The sequence below is a fragment of the Sapajus apella genome, unplaced genomic scaffold (assembly GCF_009761245.1).
Source record: "Sapajus apella isolate SASKATOON/1434 unplaced genomic scaffold, GSC_monkey_1.0 scaffold78, whole genome shotgun sequence".
NCBI classification, from domain to species: domain Eukaryota; kingdom Metazoa; phylum Chordata; class Mammalia; order Primates; family Cebidae; genus Sapajus; species Sapajus apella.
Window position 1 is genome coordinate 453,189 of NW_022437018.1, and position 17,397 is coordinate 470,585.

At 36.8% G+C, this 17,397-nt stretch overlaps 1 protein-coding gene and 1 non-coding gene across 3 annotated transcripts in view; both read right to left on the reverse strand.

Annotated features, from left to right (window-relative positions):
• IPMK (inositol polyphosphate multikinase) overlaps positions 1-17,397 on the reverse strand; it is a 57,864-nt gene that overhangs the window by 21,114 nt on the left and 19,353 nt on the right. The window contains exons 2-4 of one of the 2 annotated variants that reach the window (XM_032252521.1): positions 15,944-16,029; positions 12,516-12,612; positions 1,629-1,801 (exon numbers count right to left, since the gene is read on the reverse strand). In XM_032252521.1, the coding sequence (XP_032108412.1) occupies positions 1,629-1,801; positions 12,516-12,612; positions 15,944-16,029 (356 nt within the window). Of the gene's footprint in view, positions 1-1,628; positions 1,802-12,515; positions 12,613-15,934; positions 16,030-17,397 lie in introns of both variants that reach the window. The other variant, XM_032252520.1, reaches the window with a different exon arrangement.
• LOC116533059 lies at positions 16,880-16,983 on the reverse strand. Its single transcript, XR_004261063.1, has one exon. It is a non-coding gene; the product is annotated as a small nucleolar RNA U13 (small nucleolar RNA).

Sequence of the window (17,397 nt, forward strand, 5' to 3'; positions counted from 1 at the left end):
GTTTAGAGGACTTTACACCACATTACTTCTTTTTTTTTTTTTTTTTGAGACGGAGTCTCACTCTTGTCACCCAGGCTGGAGTGCAATGGCACAACCTTGGCTCACTGCAACCTCTGCCTCCCAGGTTCAAGCGATTCTCCTGCCTCAGTCTCCCAAGTAGCTGGGATTACAGGCATGTACCATCATGCCTGGCTAATTTTTGTATATTTAATAGAGACAAGGTTTCACCATGTTGGCCAGGCTGGTCTCAAACTCCTGACCACAGGTGATCTGCCTGCCTCGGCCTCCCAAAGTGCTGGGATTACAGGTGTGAGCCACCGCACCCGCCACCACATTACTTTTTGACTTGTTTTTTCAAAATGGCCTCAACAATTCTCCTCGCCCTGTGCACACTGCTATTCATGCTGTGACTTTGCTTTTCCTACCATCAGGAATGGAGTCTGTTTCCTCACCCTATAAAATCTGGGGTAGCCCTGTGCTAGATTTTGCCCTACAGAATTCCATAGAAGTGACAGCAAATAACTTCCTAACCTACAATTTAAGAACCCTTATAGCTCCTACTCTCACCTTCTTGGAATGTGGTACTTCAAAATAAAAAAGCCCAAGCTAGCCTTCTGACAAATAAGGCCGCAAAGAAAAAGCCCCAGCCAACAGTACCAACTTCCTGACACAAGAACAATTTTTCTGGTTTTATATACAACCCAAACAAATGAGGGTGAGTCATTTTAGACCATTGATACCAAGCTGAACCATCAGATGATTGCAGAAGGAACCCTAGGTGAGATCAGCAAAAGAACTGCACACTTGAGCCTAGCTCAAATTGCAAATTGACAGAATTGTGAGAAAATAAAACAACTGTTTTAACCCAAAAAGTCTGAAACAATTACCTATTTTTTGGGGAGGCGTGGGGCAGTTTGTTTTTCTGAGACAGGGTCTCACTCTGTCACCCAGGCTGGAGTGCAGTGGCATGATCATGGCTTACTTCAGTCTTGACCTCCTGGGCTCAAGTGATCCTCCAACCTCAGCCTCCCGACTAGCTCAGACTACAGGCACATGCTACCATACCCAGCTAGTTTTGTATTTTTGTAGAGACAGGGTTTTGCCATCAGCTGGTCTCAAACTCCTGGGCTCAAGCAATCCACCCATCTTGGCCTTCCAAAGTGCTGGGATTATAGGATTGAGCCACTGTGCCCAGCCACACAATTACCTAATTTTAAATTTCTTTTCTATTTTGAAAATGCAGAAAAATTACTGAATATATAAACTTTTCTCATGGGAACATCATAAACAATATCACATTTACTTTTAATATTTGCTTTGCACCTAAACTTAAGCCTTCTTTAAAACAAAATTACCAGAATTATAGTCTTAAGATTCAGCCATCGATCCATTTATTTATTAATCACCCTACTATGTTCCAGAACCAGAGAAACTGACCATATATCAGTGAACAAATAAATATTTTAAAAATCCTTGCCCTCTCAGAGTGTACACATTGGGGAGTTACAGACAATTCAATTCTAAAATACATTATTTTCTGATATGCTAGTACTACAATGACATCCATAATTTTAAAGGGAAGAACATGTATAGAAAAATGTGCATATTATGCTAATAAGCACTCTTACCCTCATGCCAAGCACCAAGAACCCAATCTCTTCCATTAATGGGTACTTGCTGACCTGTTGCTGAATCTTCTCAGATGAGGCAAAAGGATCATAGCTTTTTTGCCCTATCTTTACATCCATTATACAGGGCTTATTAAATTTATGGGTCACATCTTCCAGTTTTAGGTATAAATCTGTTATTAAAGAAAAATACTAATTAGTAATAGGCAAACATATTACTACTCAAGTACTTGTCAGGGAAAAACAAAATGAGAAAATCCTAAAACAGAGAAAAAAGTTAAAATAAATCTAGAGTCAATAATTATTCTTACTCTACCAAAAAAAAAAAAAAAAAAAAAAAAAACTAAACCAACACATTTATAACAAGTATTAAGCACCACAGAGAAATTCTTGCAAGAGGTGAATTACATAAATTCAACTATAAGCAAAAGATGGCAGATATAACATTTCAAACAATACAAAAAAGGCAATGGGATCATTTCAAAGCTTTTCTAGAATGCATTCCCCTTGTAAATACAATTTATGCCATATGTCTCAGCAGATCTCTTAGTATTTTAACAATTTTAAAACATCTATTATTTTAAGCTTGGTAATAGGAATATATCCTTCCCACAGAGTAACACAAGTACAGATTAAGAAAGGGCAAACTAATCCAAATGACAATCATCGTCAAACATACATTCTAGTCTTACTAATTTCAAAGGAAAAATAAAAAAAATAAGTATCTTGCCTTTTTATTTTTTTGTGACAGGGTCTTGCTGTGTTGCTTGGACTAGAGCGCAGTGGCCAATCTTGGCTCACTACAACCTCCTCCTCCCAGGATCAAGCAATTCTTGTGCCTCAGGCGCCTGAGTAACTGGGATCACAGGCCACAGCCTGGCTGATTTTTATATTTTTAGTAGAGATGGTATTTTACCATGTTGGCCAGCCTGATCTCAAACTCCTAGCCTCACGTGATCTGCCCACCTCGGTTTCCCAAAGTGCGGAAATTAGAGGTGTGTGTGACCATGACCAGCCCATCTTGCTTCTTTTTAGAACACAGGCATTCCCCAAAAGTTGGTCTGTAAATCATGTTGACATCCTGCACACCTTTTTCCACAAAAAAATTAAATAGAGATTCAAATATGGTATTATAAAAGCCCCAGTTATCATACACAGCTGACCTGCTTATAGTTTTGGCTTGAAAGCAAGCATCCAGGTCCCCTGAGGGAAGCAGTAAGGAAAGAAATTCTTCCTCCTTTCCTAGGTTAAAGAATTGTCTCGGCCGGGCGCCGTGGCTCAAGCCTGTAATCCCAGCACTTTGGGAGGCCGAGGCGGGTGGATCACGAGGTCAAGAGATCGAGACCATCCTGGTCAACATGGTGAAACCCCGTCTCTACTAAAAATACAAAAAATTAGCTGGGCATGGTGGCGCGTGCCTGTAGTCCCAGCTACTCAGGAGGCTGAGGCAGGAGAATTGCTTGAACCCAGGAGGCGTAGGTTGCAGTGAGCCGAGATCGCACCATTGCACTCCAGCCTGGGTAACAAGAGCGAAACTCCGTCTCAAAAAAAAAAAAAAGAATTGTCTCAAATTTCTGAATGAGCTCATGAATCATTTTTTAGTTAGGAATGTAATAAGAAGTATTTCTCCTCAAAGACAGAAAAGATTACCAACAACCAACATGACAAATAAGGTTAGAGAAGGTGTGTATTTTCTCTGAATTAAATAAATGGGTAGCAGGGGTAAGAGAAGCCTTACTCTCTGATGTCCTTTCATTATTCCTGTCCCACCAAGACTAGCATAGTTATTAAATTACAATAAAGAAATCTGTGCTCAAACAAAAGTGAGAACCCAGTTAGGGTTTGGAAAAGTTTTAAGCCCCTCAGATTTAAAAGGTATAAATCTTCTCCTTCAAAGGATAAGAGGTACTTTTTATCCCTTAGTCAAAGACAATGAGAGCAAGGTTATAACTCTGTAGAACTAGGTGAAGTTAAGCCCAAATATGACAAAAATGTTACTGCAGTCCAAGGGAGCAGCACTGACACACCCCAGGAGCCCTCCACACCTGAAAGAAAGGTTCTCCCAGACAGATACCTTGAGGATAAAAGAAAACAAAAGATCTTGACACAGACATGAAACTGTTGTCTGTGAAAGCTAATGAGACAAGTAGAAAAATATCTTGATGAAGGAGCTGGAACACACCCAAGCTTCTGTGTCTAAAAGATAACCACAAATGGTATGAAAGAAGAAAGTAGCATAGTATAGTTACCTTCAGATTTTCTCCTCCCATCTCCAACCATCTTAAGCAAAAAAGAAGAAAACAGATCCAGCCCCTCTCTAGGGCTACATAATAATTTCAGTAAAAAGACTTGAATTTCAAATATCACAAAAAAACGAATTAGATTGTAATATATAGTACAGTAGATCCTTGGCATTCATAAATTTATTATCATTAATTTAGACTCAAGAGACTCCACAAATCTTCCTGAAGTAAAGTTGTATATGGGAGTATAAAGATAGTGAGAGAAACTAGCTAACTGTCATAGCATTTATATCTCAGTGTAGGGTTAGTATCTTCTACCTGTCAATTTGGTACTGATTAAAAACAAACAACAAACTGTTTCTTTATGATAAGACAAAGATGACAGAAGCTAGGGTAGAGACTTTGCAAATCTGAAATAAAATCACCTATCTCTGCCTTTTTCTCTCTGAAAGGAGGAAAATACAAATGCAAACTCTATATATAGTGGGAATACAATACGTCTTTGCTGAATAAATGAGTGTTTGCCCTTCCCATTCTTATGGTCCAACGGAACTTCAGACTTGGCCTTTCCTCACGCTATAATAAATTGAGGCATCCCTTTAGTAAATAGGGGCAAGTATAATGCGTTTTATTTGATGTTTAGTTAGACTAGCCAAATGTGTTTTTCTTTACTTTACTTTCAGGTTCTTGTTATGTTTCATATGTTTGGAGTTACCAAATAACTGCTAAATTACTTCTTATTAGCCTTCAGAAATAAAACCATAAGTTAAGCCTACTGAAGACTGGTTTGGTGTTTTCTTTCCATTCTCTAATCTCAAATTTTTTTTAAGTGAAACTAAGAATTTGAGATTCTCATCTCTATCTTTCCCTCTGAGTTAAAAAATGAACATCAAAACCCGCTTTAGAGATGCAGAATTCTGAAGAAAGAATGTGATACCACGTATCTCACAACTTAACTGCAAGTGCTTTTGAAAAAGGTAAATAGGGCATGAAAGTCTTATTTTAAAAGTCTTACTTTACTTACTTATTTAAAGTCTTACTTTACTAAGTATTGTTGTCTGGGTTGGTCTCCATCTTATAAACATTGAGTTGCAATGTAATGTATTTATTATGTATCATAGACAAAGAAGTTTATTCCCCTCATGACCTAAAGATCCAGTGTTTTGTTGTATTTTTTCCTTTTAGACAAAGAAGTTTTAAAAACACTTGACTAGAATAGATGGGATGTCACTGTGTCGTGAGTGTGTCTGCCCAGCTCAAGAACTATCCTCAGACCTACAGAAGTGGTCCCTTTGCCAGCACCATCATACTTTGGGAATCCAGCCCATGGGTCACAGTCACTAGGGCAGGAGCAAATATCTGATACAAGCTTGGCCAGTCTTGCCAATTTGGGACTGGAACGCAGAGAAAACCTGTTGCTGACCTCTGCAGATGACTGGTACTATATAACATGCAAGTCCCTTGGTAGGGAAGGGAGAGACATGGATAGCAAGTAAGGCAAAGGAGAGAAGAGGAAGGATTAAGAAAATATGCAGAGAGAGATCTCCCTGGGCTAGAGTTCAGATTCCGGTTCCAGTCCCATCTAGACTCAAATGCATGACTCTTGGTTTTCATAAGACACCCTCATATCCTTATAAGAACGTATCGTTTTTGTTTAATCAAGTTCAAGTTTATTTCTGTGACTTGTGCCCAAAGAATCTTAACTGAGAGGATAAAGTTTAAAGCAACTGCTTTGTAAGAAGGAAAGGTACGCTCAAATCTCAACTCTATCATTTGCTAGTCTGTGACCTCAGGAGCACTTTTCAAAACCCCAATTGTATGTAAAATGGAGATAATTATAGACTCTACCAGCAGGAATATTAAGAAGACTAAATGACATGATGTACAGTAAAAGCACTCAGCATAGTGTCAGTCCTGTCCTATAAATGAAGGTTACATATTCCCACATCATCTCCAAAATAAAATTTCACACATTCCATATGTAATTACTGTCAAGGCACATAAGTGAAGAAAACAGATAAAAATTCTGCCTTCATAGAGGTGTTTTTGAAGAGTTGAAATAGCATTACATTTAGCATAATGGCTACTACATATTTGGTACTCACTGAATATTTATTAATTTTACCTGTAAGTGTATATAAATATTAAAAAAGCAAGTCACTGATAAATATTAAAACCTGCTAACTATGTTAGGTCACCAATGAGTCCAGGTCTAACTTCGATATTCAGTATAAATAAAAATATAAGATGATTCCCTGGAGTCTGTTCTTTCCCTTCCAGACGAGACAGACATAAGAAACACAAAATAAAAAGATGTAGTCGTAACTCAGTTATGCACTTGATAATGGATATTCTCCAACCCTCAGGCTAGTATCAAGCCTTAGTCTTTAGTTCAATATTAAAAAGAATACCTATATATAATGAACCTACTTATTACATATTGATTTCCTCTCAAGTTAAAGTAACTCTCTTTTGCATGTGTCATGACTGCAAAACACATTCAGATCTGACCACTAACCTCCAAGTAGGCCCTTAAAGTTGCTCAACTATCTTACTCTATTTCCCAAATCTCCTCACTTTTCCATCCTCTAAGACTACTATTTCATCATTCCTTCCCCCCCATCCATAAGCTCAGCTTGCCTATTTTTTTTTTTAACTGTCAAGAAAAAGTTAAAGATTAGTCAAGGTTATAGATGCTAACGGTTACTGCAGTAAATATGAGAGCTGGGTTTTCTCTGATGCAATATTAGCATTAAAAAGATGATAGCAAATAGGAAATTTGTTCTAAGACTCATCCAAAATAATCTAATGAACTAAAAATAAGATAGATTTTTGTTGTTGTTATTGCTGTTTTTGTTTGAGACAGGTCTCAATCTGTCACCCAGGCTGGAGGATAGTGGTACAATCATAGCTCACTGCAGCCTCAAACTCCTAGGCTAAAGTGATCCTCCCATTGCGGCCTCCTGAGTAGCTGGTACTACAGGTGCATGCCACCACACCCAGCTAATTTTTCTTTTCTTTTTCTTTTTTTTGAGAGAGGGTTTCACTCTGTCACCCAGGCTGGAGTGCAGTGGCATGATCTCAGCTCACTGCAACCTCCACATCCTGGGTTCAAGCGATTCTCCTGCCTCAGACTCCTGTGTAACTGGAACTACAGGCACCCACCAACATGACTGGCTAATTTTTGTATTTTAGTAGAGACAGGGTTTTTACCATGTTGGCCAGTCTGGTCTCAAACTCCTGACCTCGGGTGATCCACCTTCCTCAGCCTCCCAAAGTGCTGGGATTACAGGCATTAGCCACTGTGCCTGGCCTAATTTTTAAAATTTGTTGTAGATATAGAGTCTTGTTATGTTGCCTAGGCTGACCTTAAACTCCTCCTTAAGCAATCCTCCTACCTTGGCCTCCCAAAGTGCTGGGATTACAGGTGAGAGCCACTGAGCCTGGCAAGACAGGTATGTTCTATCTGGAATAGCTTAAGTACACTCTGTTGAAGGTCAAGAATACAGACTATATTAATATGATGTTTGGAAAATACCTTGTAAAATAATTATAATGAGTATTTCATATGATGTAGTTTATAGGTAAAGGCAGAATATTAGAATAGAGCTTATTTTTGCATATATATACATAGACGTATATATCATAAACATAGCATAATTAACTAGATTTACTTTTATAATTCTGGAAACTCTATTTAGGACTCTTATGAAGCCAGTCCTGCAGAAGTCTTAAGGATCTAAGAGATCTAAGAGACAGTCTGTCAAGCTTAATGCTGGTACTTGTATAATAAATAAAAGGATATCTACTCTTCATAAATACGTGGAGTTCATTTCAAAAGGTAACAATGTTTAGAAATATAGTTATGTTTAAGAGGCTACGGTCAATAACCTATCATTTATTAATTTATAGAAAGTATATAAAGAATTTCCATAGTCCTTTAATTTTTTTGAGGTAAAGGCCATGAAAATACCATGTGTTAAGAAATACAACACTTTCTGCTGTTTTAAGCAGACTAAATAAGATCTCTCTGTGGCATTATCAAGGATATTGTTTTCATGATCAAAATATTTGTATATTTCGGGATGCTGATGATAGTATAAGATTACATTAGATTAAATGAAGTAACTCAGGAATGGAAAACCAAACATCATATGTTCTCATTCATAAGTGGGAGCTAAGCTATGAGGATGCAAAGGCATAAGAATAATACAATGGACTTTGGGAATTCTGAGGAAAGGGCAGAAGGCGGGTGAGGGATGAAAGACTACACATTGGGTACACTGCTCGGGTGATGGGTACGCCAAAATCTCAGAAATCACCGCTAAAGAACTTATACATGTAAACAAACACCACCTGTTTCTCAAAAACCTATTGAAATTTAAAAAAAAAAAAAAAAATTGGCTGGGCACAGTGGCTCACACCTGTAATCCCAGTACTTTGGGAGGCCGAGGCAGGTGGGTCACGAGGTCAAGGGTTCGAGACCAGCCTGGTCAACATGGTGAAACCCCATCTCTACTAAAAATACAAAAATTAGCTGGGTGTGGTGACGTGTGCCTGTAATCCCAGCTACAAGGTAAGCTGTGGCAGAAGAATCCCTTGAACCCAGGAGGCGGAGGTTGGAGTGAGCCAAGATTCTACCACTGAACTCCAGCCTGGGTGACAGAGTGAGATTCTGTCTCAAAAAAAATAAATAAATAAAATAAAAAATAAAGATTACATAATGTGACTATGAATGAAGAAAACTTTTCTATTTTGTTAAATATATATAATTAAATATAATCTTAAACATAAGTTAAATATACATATTGTTTTATAATACATTAGGTATAAAAAAAATTCCTTTAGCTAATTTTCTATAGCTAGTCTTGATGCCCTAATAAAAAGAGGTAAAAAGTGCCCAACAGAAAAGTCTCGAAAAGTCTACAGATAGCTAAACAATAAAGATGAAATAACTAGTTCATTTAAAGGGAAGGCAATAGGGAGGACATTTAGGGAATTGAAGGAGTACTTACTGATATCCCCTTAATCAATATTGTTGATTTCATAAATTATGAAAATATGGGTTTCAAGTTTCATTAAGTTTTTCCTTACCCTATCTGGAAAATCTACTAGGTATTAGCTACCATCTTGATTTCTAAACCTCACAAAAAAGGAGGAAAGACCAGATGAAGAACCACTGCTCAATTATGAAGCCAACTGGAAAAACAGATATTATGGTTTGGCTCTGTGCTCCCACCCAAATCTCAGCTCCAATTGCAATTCCCACGTGCTGAGGGAGGAACCTGGTTGGGGGGTGATTGGATTATATGGGTGTCTTCCCCCACATTGTTCTCATGATAGTGAGGGAGTTCTCATGAGATATGATGGTTTTAAAAGTGGCAGTTTCCCCTGCACTTTCTCTCTTCTGCCATGATTTAAGATGTGCCTTGCTTCCCCTTCACCTTCCACCATGATTATAGGTTTCCTGAGGCCTCCTCTGCCATGCAGAACTGTGAGTCGACTAAACTTCTTCTCTTTACAAATTATCCAGTCTCAGGAAATATCTTTAAAGCAGTATGAAAAATGGACTAATAGAAGAGACAAGATCTTTCTTTTCCATATCAATCTTCAGCTATTTCTAAGAACAACACAAGTTGAAAGCAGAAAGAATAATAAGTAGAGACCTGGGGCCCCAGATTTAGGGTAAAGGAAGAGGGATGTAACAAACAAGTATGTCAGCTTGTTTCAGTTCACGCTTTCTGCAACATGACTAGTAGCTGGATCCAGAAAACCGCCAATCAATCATGCTAGAGATTACATTTTGAAAACTCTCAATTTTTTCAAACCTACTTGATGTTATACTTTTCTGTCCCTCCAAATAATTATACCCAAATGTTTTGGATGCTACATGTATAGCCTTTTATGTGTTTATACACAGGTACAAATGATATTTATTATATATAACTAGCCTGAAATGTTCAAAGCTAATTGCCAACAAATGTTATATTTTTCAAATTCCACTGTTCATGTTCTAAAATTAGATAATCGTGGTGATCGTACAATTCTGTGAATATATTAGAAACCACCGAGTTGTATGCTTCAAATGGGTGAGTTTTATGGTATGTAAATTATACCTCAATAAAACTACCATAACAAAATTAAAAGAAAAAAACCTCATTGGTCAGAACATTCTTATTCTTCAAATTATTGTTATGTAATAATTTATTGAACAAGTTGGCTTTCAGCATTTTACTACTTCGGATTATTAAAAACAATATCAGCTTTATAAAACTCCACTCTGAACACATAAGAAAAGACACCCAAACAACAACAAAACCAACAGGAAATAATGTCATTAGTTTAAGACCACATAAAACACAATAATGCAAACCGTAGTATTCTACTAAAATTTAAGAAAATATGTTTTCATGATCCTGTGAGCTAAATATGTACATAAGTTTGTCATCTTATATTTCTTTCATTTACAATCAAAAGGATAAAAACAGAAAGATGATTATATGAAACTGCTAGTAAAATCAAAGAAAATAATCTGCGTGGTCCAACAGTTTTGTCCAACTTCTTCCAAAGCTAAGGAAGTAAGAAATAAGTAGAAAATCACCTGAGGCAATTGTTGGTACTACTGGACCACTCTGTTAACATATATAACTTTATTCCTTGTCCTTTTTTAGCCTTCAGTTTATATTTTCTCCTCTCTTCACTCAGCTTCCTTACTTCATCCTCTCATCTCAGTAGCACCAATATCTCCATTTATTTTCAAATGAGAGAATTAGAGTTTATACAATATTTTCACATAAGATAACATGCATCTTCACAACTCTGTGGTATTACTTTCTATTTGTAGAAAAGGTGCAGCTCGAAAAGGTTACTGAGTTAGCTAAGTTCACAAAACTTGTAAATAACCAAGATAGAGGCCAAATATTTTAACTTCAAAGTTACTGCTCCTTCTATATTAGCATAGCTGAACTTCAAGATTATATAGTATTAAAGGCCAAAAAGATTGATTACTAGCAATCCTTTGATTATTTAAATCATATGTTAGTAGTCCTAAACTAAAAATGTTATCTTTAATTAAAATATTTCTTCTCTTATCCAAATTCTTTCTGTATATTCTACTCATAGTAATTATGCTGTGTTTGCTAGTTATGCTCTTTCCAAACAATCTTTTAAACTAAGCATTTAATTATCTAGATTTTTAATGAAACACCATCCTCAGCAACCTTTGTTAATTTTTCAGCATCACTTTATGGAAGAATAATGATTTATTCTAAATTAAACAGCAATCAGAAGCAATGTTCATTGGAATCTAGATATTGTAACTTCTCCTTTCCTTTATCTCATTTCTAGCATTCCTGAAAACTTCCACTTACCACAACGGGGGAAAGAAAAGGAAGACATTAAATGGAAAGGTCTACAAAGCAAAGGAGTTTCTACAGGCATGTGTGAGAGATTATATAGAGAATAATGACCAAATTGGGGGGCAATCATAATGACTTGTGAAGTAATTTAAGCAAAATGTTTATCTGAATCATAGATAAATATGTATCTGTGTGTGTGTGTGTGTATATAAATATATATATATACCTGTAAGCCCACAAAAAGAAGGAAGGAATTAAGGGAGGGAGGAAGGAAAAAAGATAATTGATGGAGCTTCAGCTCACTTTCTTTTTTTCCATACAATTAAAGTACAGGGGAATCCTAAATAAAAGGGAGCCATCGATTTACTATTAGCTAGCTGAGGAGACTCACAGAGAGATACCAGGGTTCCCTATTAGCAAAATCTGGCACATGAAGTCAGTAAGTCATAGGAAGACAAGAACTGACAAAAGGAATAGGCAGGCACAGACTGGAATCCCCTTCTCTTTCTGTCTTCAAAGTGTGCTTCAAGAACTATCCACATCAGAAACACCCATGGCTTTTATTTAACAAGCATATCACTATACTCCAACATACACCTGTATAAAAAAAAATGTCTGGGAGTTGGGCTTATACATTTGCATTTTAACAAGACCACAGGTTATTTTTAAACCCATTGAAGTTTGAAGCTCTTTCCCCTCAATTCAGCTTTGTCAATGGTTAGTCAGTCAAGCTGCTTGTTTAATTAAATTGTGCATGCTCTGGTAAAGGCCTTCTGGGGGCAAATACTGCTTCAGGTATTAGTTAATCTTTAAAAAGAGAAATTCTGCACCCTTATTTAGGTCATTTTATTCTCTATGACACTTACCAGTGTTTTTTAAAGGACTGTGATTTAAAGCCTAGAGGTGAGGGATGAAGGAATAGGTTAAGAGATAGGGAGGAAGTCATGCAGAGACAGTATTTTTCTTGATTTTTAAAACATTACTCAAAATGGGAAAAGAAACTGCACAATAAATTAGGACAGAACATCTGCAAATCAAGATAGCATTAAGTATCTATGCTTCCATTCAACTATAAGAGATTGACCATTTACTTGTATATCCCATTTTAAAAATGGTTATGAAAACAAAAGTATTAATAAGTTTTATTTAGTGAAAGAAAGATTACAAAGCAAAACATACATATTTTGTGTTTTTGTAATACATACTAGGTTATATTTTAATTTTACATAAGGCCTTTAAAGAAGCTACACTCATGAATTAAAAGATAATTTTTATGAAAAGATTACCATTTGGTGCAGTGGGAGGTGACCAGATGCCATAATATTTTGGTAAATATTTTCGTAGCTCTAGAAGAACACCATCAGTACAGTCAGCAGCATAAACCTGAAATAGAGAAATATAACATTGCTAGGTTCCTATAATGCTTTGTAACTGCCCTGCACATTTCTCAGATAAAATATATTATGTTGAATCATAATTCATCTGGTTTGGCCTCAATTGCAAGTAAATTTGGAACAAGGAAAAAATATTACTGTGGGTCTCCAATGAGTAACTATGTATTATTTAGAGTATGCTCTTCTTGGTTATCTAATTCTAGCCTTTTACTGTCCTTGGACTATTTTACAACTTTGTAAGTTACAAATATTGATAGCAAATGCAAAATGACTCTTGTCCATAGACATGTAAATAAATTCTGGTCAGAGGACGTTCTTTGGACTTTCCTCCATGCATCCTGAGAGGAGGAAATGTAATGTCCATATGAAAATTCATTTCAAACCTCCATTATTCCACATAAATGTGTGTTTCCTTGACTTCTCTTTTGAATCAGTTTTAAAATCTACCTGGTTCCCTCATTAAACAATATATTAAAGCAAATCTTTAACACATATTTATTTTATATCTGTAAGTGGATTTTTGCTTTTATCTCACTGAAGTTTACTGGTGTAAAATGCTTATGAAAACTTATTTTAGAATCTAATTATATATGTCAAACCATATTAATGTCAAGTAGCTGTATGCAACATAATTCTTCAGAATAAATTCAAGTGTAGCAGACTCTTGGCAGACCAAATATCCATGTGGTACACTGTATTTCCCAGACTCCCCTGTTGAAATGTTAGCAGAAGTGATATTAGTCACTTCCAGGCCAGGGTAATTTGGAGCAAGTATACCTGAATGTCCCTCCATTTCTAACACAATGACCATGGGCGCAGAGTTGAGGATGAGCTAATTATAAGACGGAAGAATAAAACAGATCTCTGTGTACTGATCTAAAGAACTCCATGATGTACTTGAAAATGAAAAAGATAAAAGGCATATTACACACAAATATATATAGTAGGTTAATGAAATTAAGTAAGATACACGTGTGCATCATCTCTGTAAAGGCACAGGAAAAATTAAAAATATGCATTTAAAACTACTCATAGTTTAATTCTGAAATGGAAATGAAAGAGAGATAAATTTTTTCTTCTGATTTTTAACATTTTTTAAAAGTAGTGGGACTGGTGTTTACTGTAATATGCCAGATGAGATAACCTAAAAATCTTTCTCTCTAGAAATGTAGAATAAAATATAACAAATATTTTCTTAAATGCATAGCTGGGCTGTCAAGGAAAAAAAAGGGAATTCTTAGTTTTGCATGCTTAGTACAATTCTTCTCAGTTTTTGCATGAAACAAAAGTGTTAACCTGAGCAGTGATGTCTGGGCTTCACAGAGGTTCACTCAAGACTTAAACCAAAGGATCTCAGAACTCGGGGACAAGGCAGAACTGAGGACAGTTACTATACTAAAACATAGAGAGTAAATAATATTCTAAATCCTGAACTTGGCTTCCTTCCTTCCCGCAACCACTAAACTCCAAGAATGCTGGCAGCTAAGCTGATATGAGAAAAACAGAGAAGCGGCAAATAAACAATATTAGGAATAAAAAGGGAATCTCAACTGACAGAGCAGAAATTGTTTTAAAATACTAGGAAAAGCTTTGTCAAGTGGGCAATTTTGTATTAAAAAGGTAATTTAGGCCAGGTGCAGTGGCTAACACCTGTAATCCCAGTACTTTGGGGGGCTGAGGTAGGTGGATTACCTGAGGTCAGGAGTTCTAATCCAACATGGCAAAACCCCATCTCCATCAAAAATACAAAAATTAGCTGGCATGGTGGCATGAGCCTGTAATCCCAGCTACTCAAGAGGCTGAGGGAGGAGAATCACTTGAACTTGGGAAGCCAAGGTTGTAGTGAGTACAGAGATAGCGCCACTGCACTCCAGCCTGGGCAACAGAGCAAGATCACATCTCAAAAAAAAAAAAAAAAAAAATGTATTGTACTATCACACTAACAAATAAAAAATCTGAAACACTGGAGCATAGTGGCCCAATCTTGACTCACGGCAACCTCTGCCTCCTGGGTTCAAGTGACTTTCCTGCCTCAGTCTCCCAAGTAGCTGGGATTACAGACATGATAATATAGAAATCTATTTTTGTATTTCACCACATTAACAGATTAAAGAAGGAAACTCACATCATCATTTCAATAGATATCAAAAAGGTAGCTGGAAAATATTCAATATTCAATTCATGCTTTAAATTGTTTCCTAAAACTAGAAGGGTCAGGCATCATGGCTCATGTCTGTAATCACAGAAGTTTGGGAGGCAGAGGCAAGAGGATTGCTTGAGCCTAGGAGTTCAAGACCGGCCTGGAGAACATAGTGAAACCTCATCTCTACAAAAAAACTTTTTAAAAATTAGCCATGCATGCTGGCCTGTGCCTGTAGTTCCAGCTACTGTGGGGAGGTTGGGGTAGGGGTGGGGAGATACTGAAGTGAGAGGGTCGCTTGAGCCTAGGTGTTCAAGACTAGCCTAGGCAACAAAGTGAGATTCCCATCTCTACAAAAAATACAAAAATTAGCTGGGCTTGGTGACACACGCCTATAGTTCCAGCTACCTAGGAGGAAGAGGCTAAGGTGGGAAGATAGCTTGAGCCTGGGAGGCAGAGGTTGCAATGAACCGAGATCGTGCCACTGTATTCCAGCCTGGGCAACAGAGCCAGACCTATCTCAAAAAAAAAAGAAAAAAAACAGAAAAGATGCTACATATTGTCCCTTTCCCACTCCACCCCTCTCTACCCAAGAGGCTGACTTAAATCAACTGCATCAGTGAGGTCCTTTGCCTTCTTGCCCTTAGAAGGCAAAAATAAGAGACTTCTGATACCCTCTAGGGTATGAGAAGAGTTGAAGAATTGAGGTCAGTTATTTACTTCTCTAGCTTCCTCCTTAACAGGTCATATCTTCTCATAAAGTTACCTTCCCTGGGTTCCAGGAACTGTTCTCTCCACATCGGGCCCAGTGATGGTATAACATTATAACATCTCTTGCATGTTGCCATAAGCTCTGACCCTACCTTTGTAAACAGTTCCTTTATGAAACCAACTGAGCATACCATTCGTTTCTTTACAAAATGTTGCCTCACAGAGGGTAATTTCAATTTCCTTAACCTGAGAAGAAGTATCTACCACAAGCACAGAATAAGAATCCAAGAATTGAAATAGAAAATACTAGACTGAATCACATAAAGATAAGCATTGTTTTCCATGAAGGTTTTGTTTCTGTTACAAACACACAGTGACCATGCTGTCAAGTATGTGTCTTACTGTGAGTCATCACTAGACAACTCTGAAAAACACTTTTAATACAACGAAACAATCTTACCTCACTTACCATATTATAGAATTCCAGCTCTCTTGGGCCCCTTGGAGGTGGTTGTAACTGTTTCAAAACTGTGCCATCTGGATGTTGCAGTATACCTATGGAACAAAAATCAGAAATTTTTTAATGCTTTAATAATAGTAAAGTGTGCTTCATAAAATAGATTTGTTCCTGAAGTGACAGGTAAACTACTTCCTTTAAACTTAAGGGTTTACTTTTACTTATTTCAGAAATTCTAACATTCAACCAACAGGTTTCAGTACTTGTTATATGCAAAGCACCAGAACACAAATTCCAAATATCTTAGTTTTATTTTCTCCAACCACTACCTCTTTTGACACCCTCAGGCTTTATAATATGTAGAACATATGTGTAACATTGTATAGAAATTCCTCAGTAATAGGCTTTCCGTAAGATGTTAATTTATAGTTATAAGAAGCAAGTTAAAAGCAATAGCACAAATTGACCCGACTTTTAAAACTAGAAAAGAACATGTGTGTTAACAGTGGCCATATATGAATTTCCTACTTGGTAATTTTTTATAAACCTCTCTTGTCTCTTATAAGAAAGCAACTAAAGTATTTCCTGATTCAAATGTACCATATACAATTGTATAGATAGTACAAGGGCATCTAGCCAATAGGTAAAGTGAGAGCTGAAATCAGGCAACAAGCCTAGAGCAGGAAGGGGTACCATTTTATAATCTGCCCACTCAAAGGAGGAGACTTTTTATAAAGTTACCATATGTATACCAACACTGGTCCTACCCCTATCCCATGAAGATTCATTCCAAATTTATACGTTAAAATCTTAAATTTTGATATATTGGTATTTTATAAAATCATGCTAGTTAGAATATGACTCAAATAAACATATTTAGAATTCTGATAAAATATGCCACTTGAGTTTCCTTTTCTTTTTGGCAAGTGTTAGGAATTTTTTTCTTCCTATCAGACAGGTAATGTGCTAACACTGTAACAAGATTGGAGTGAGCCACATCTCACACATGAGCATGAAAACTCAATCATCGTGCTTATGAACTACAGAACAATCTAGAATTTTTAATAATGGCAAAAATGCAGAATTCAGCCAACAGAAGCAGACAGAAAATCTCAAGAGATACAGAAGTCAAGTTGTTGTTGTTTTTAATCTTAAGACTTAGACATAAGCCAGGCATACTGGCTCACACCTGTAATTCCAGCACTTTGGTAGGCTGTGGCTGGAAGATCACTTGAGGCTCAGAGTTTGAGATCAATCTGGGCAACATAGTAGAGCCTGTTTCTACAAAAAATTAAAAAAAGAAAATTAGCTGGGCGTGGTGGCATGTGTCTATAGTCCCAGCTACTCAGGAGAATGAGGTGGGAAGATCGCTTGAACTCAGGAGTTTGAGACTACAATTAGCTATGATCACACCACTGCACTTCAACCTGCGTGACAGAGCAAGAGACCCTCTCTAAAAAAAAAAA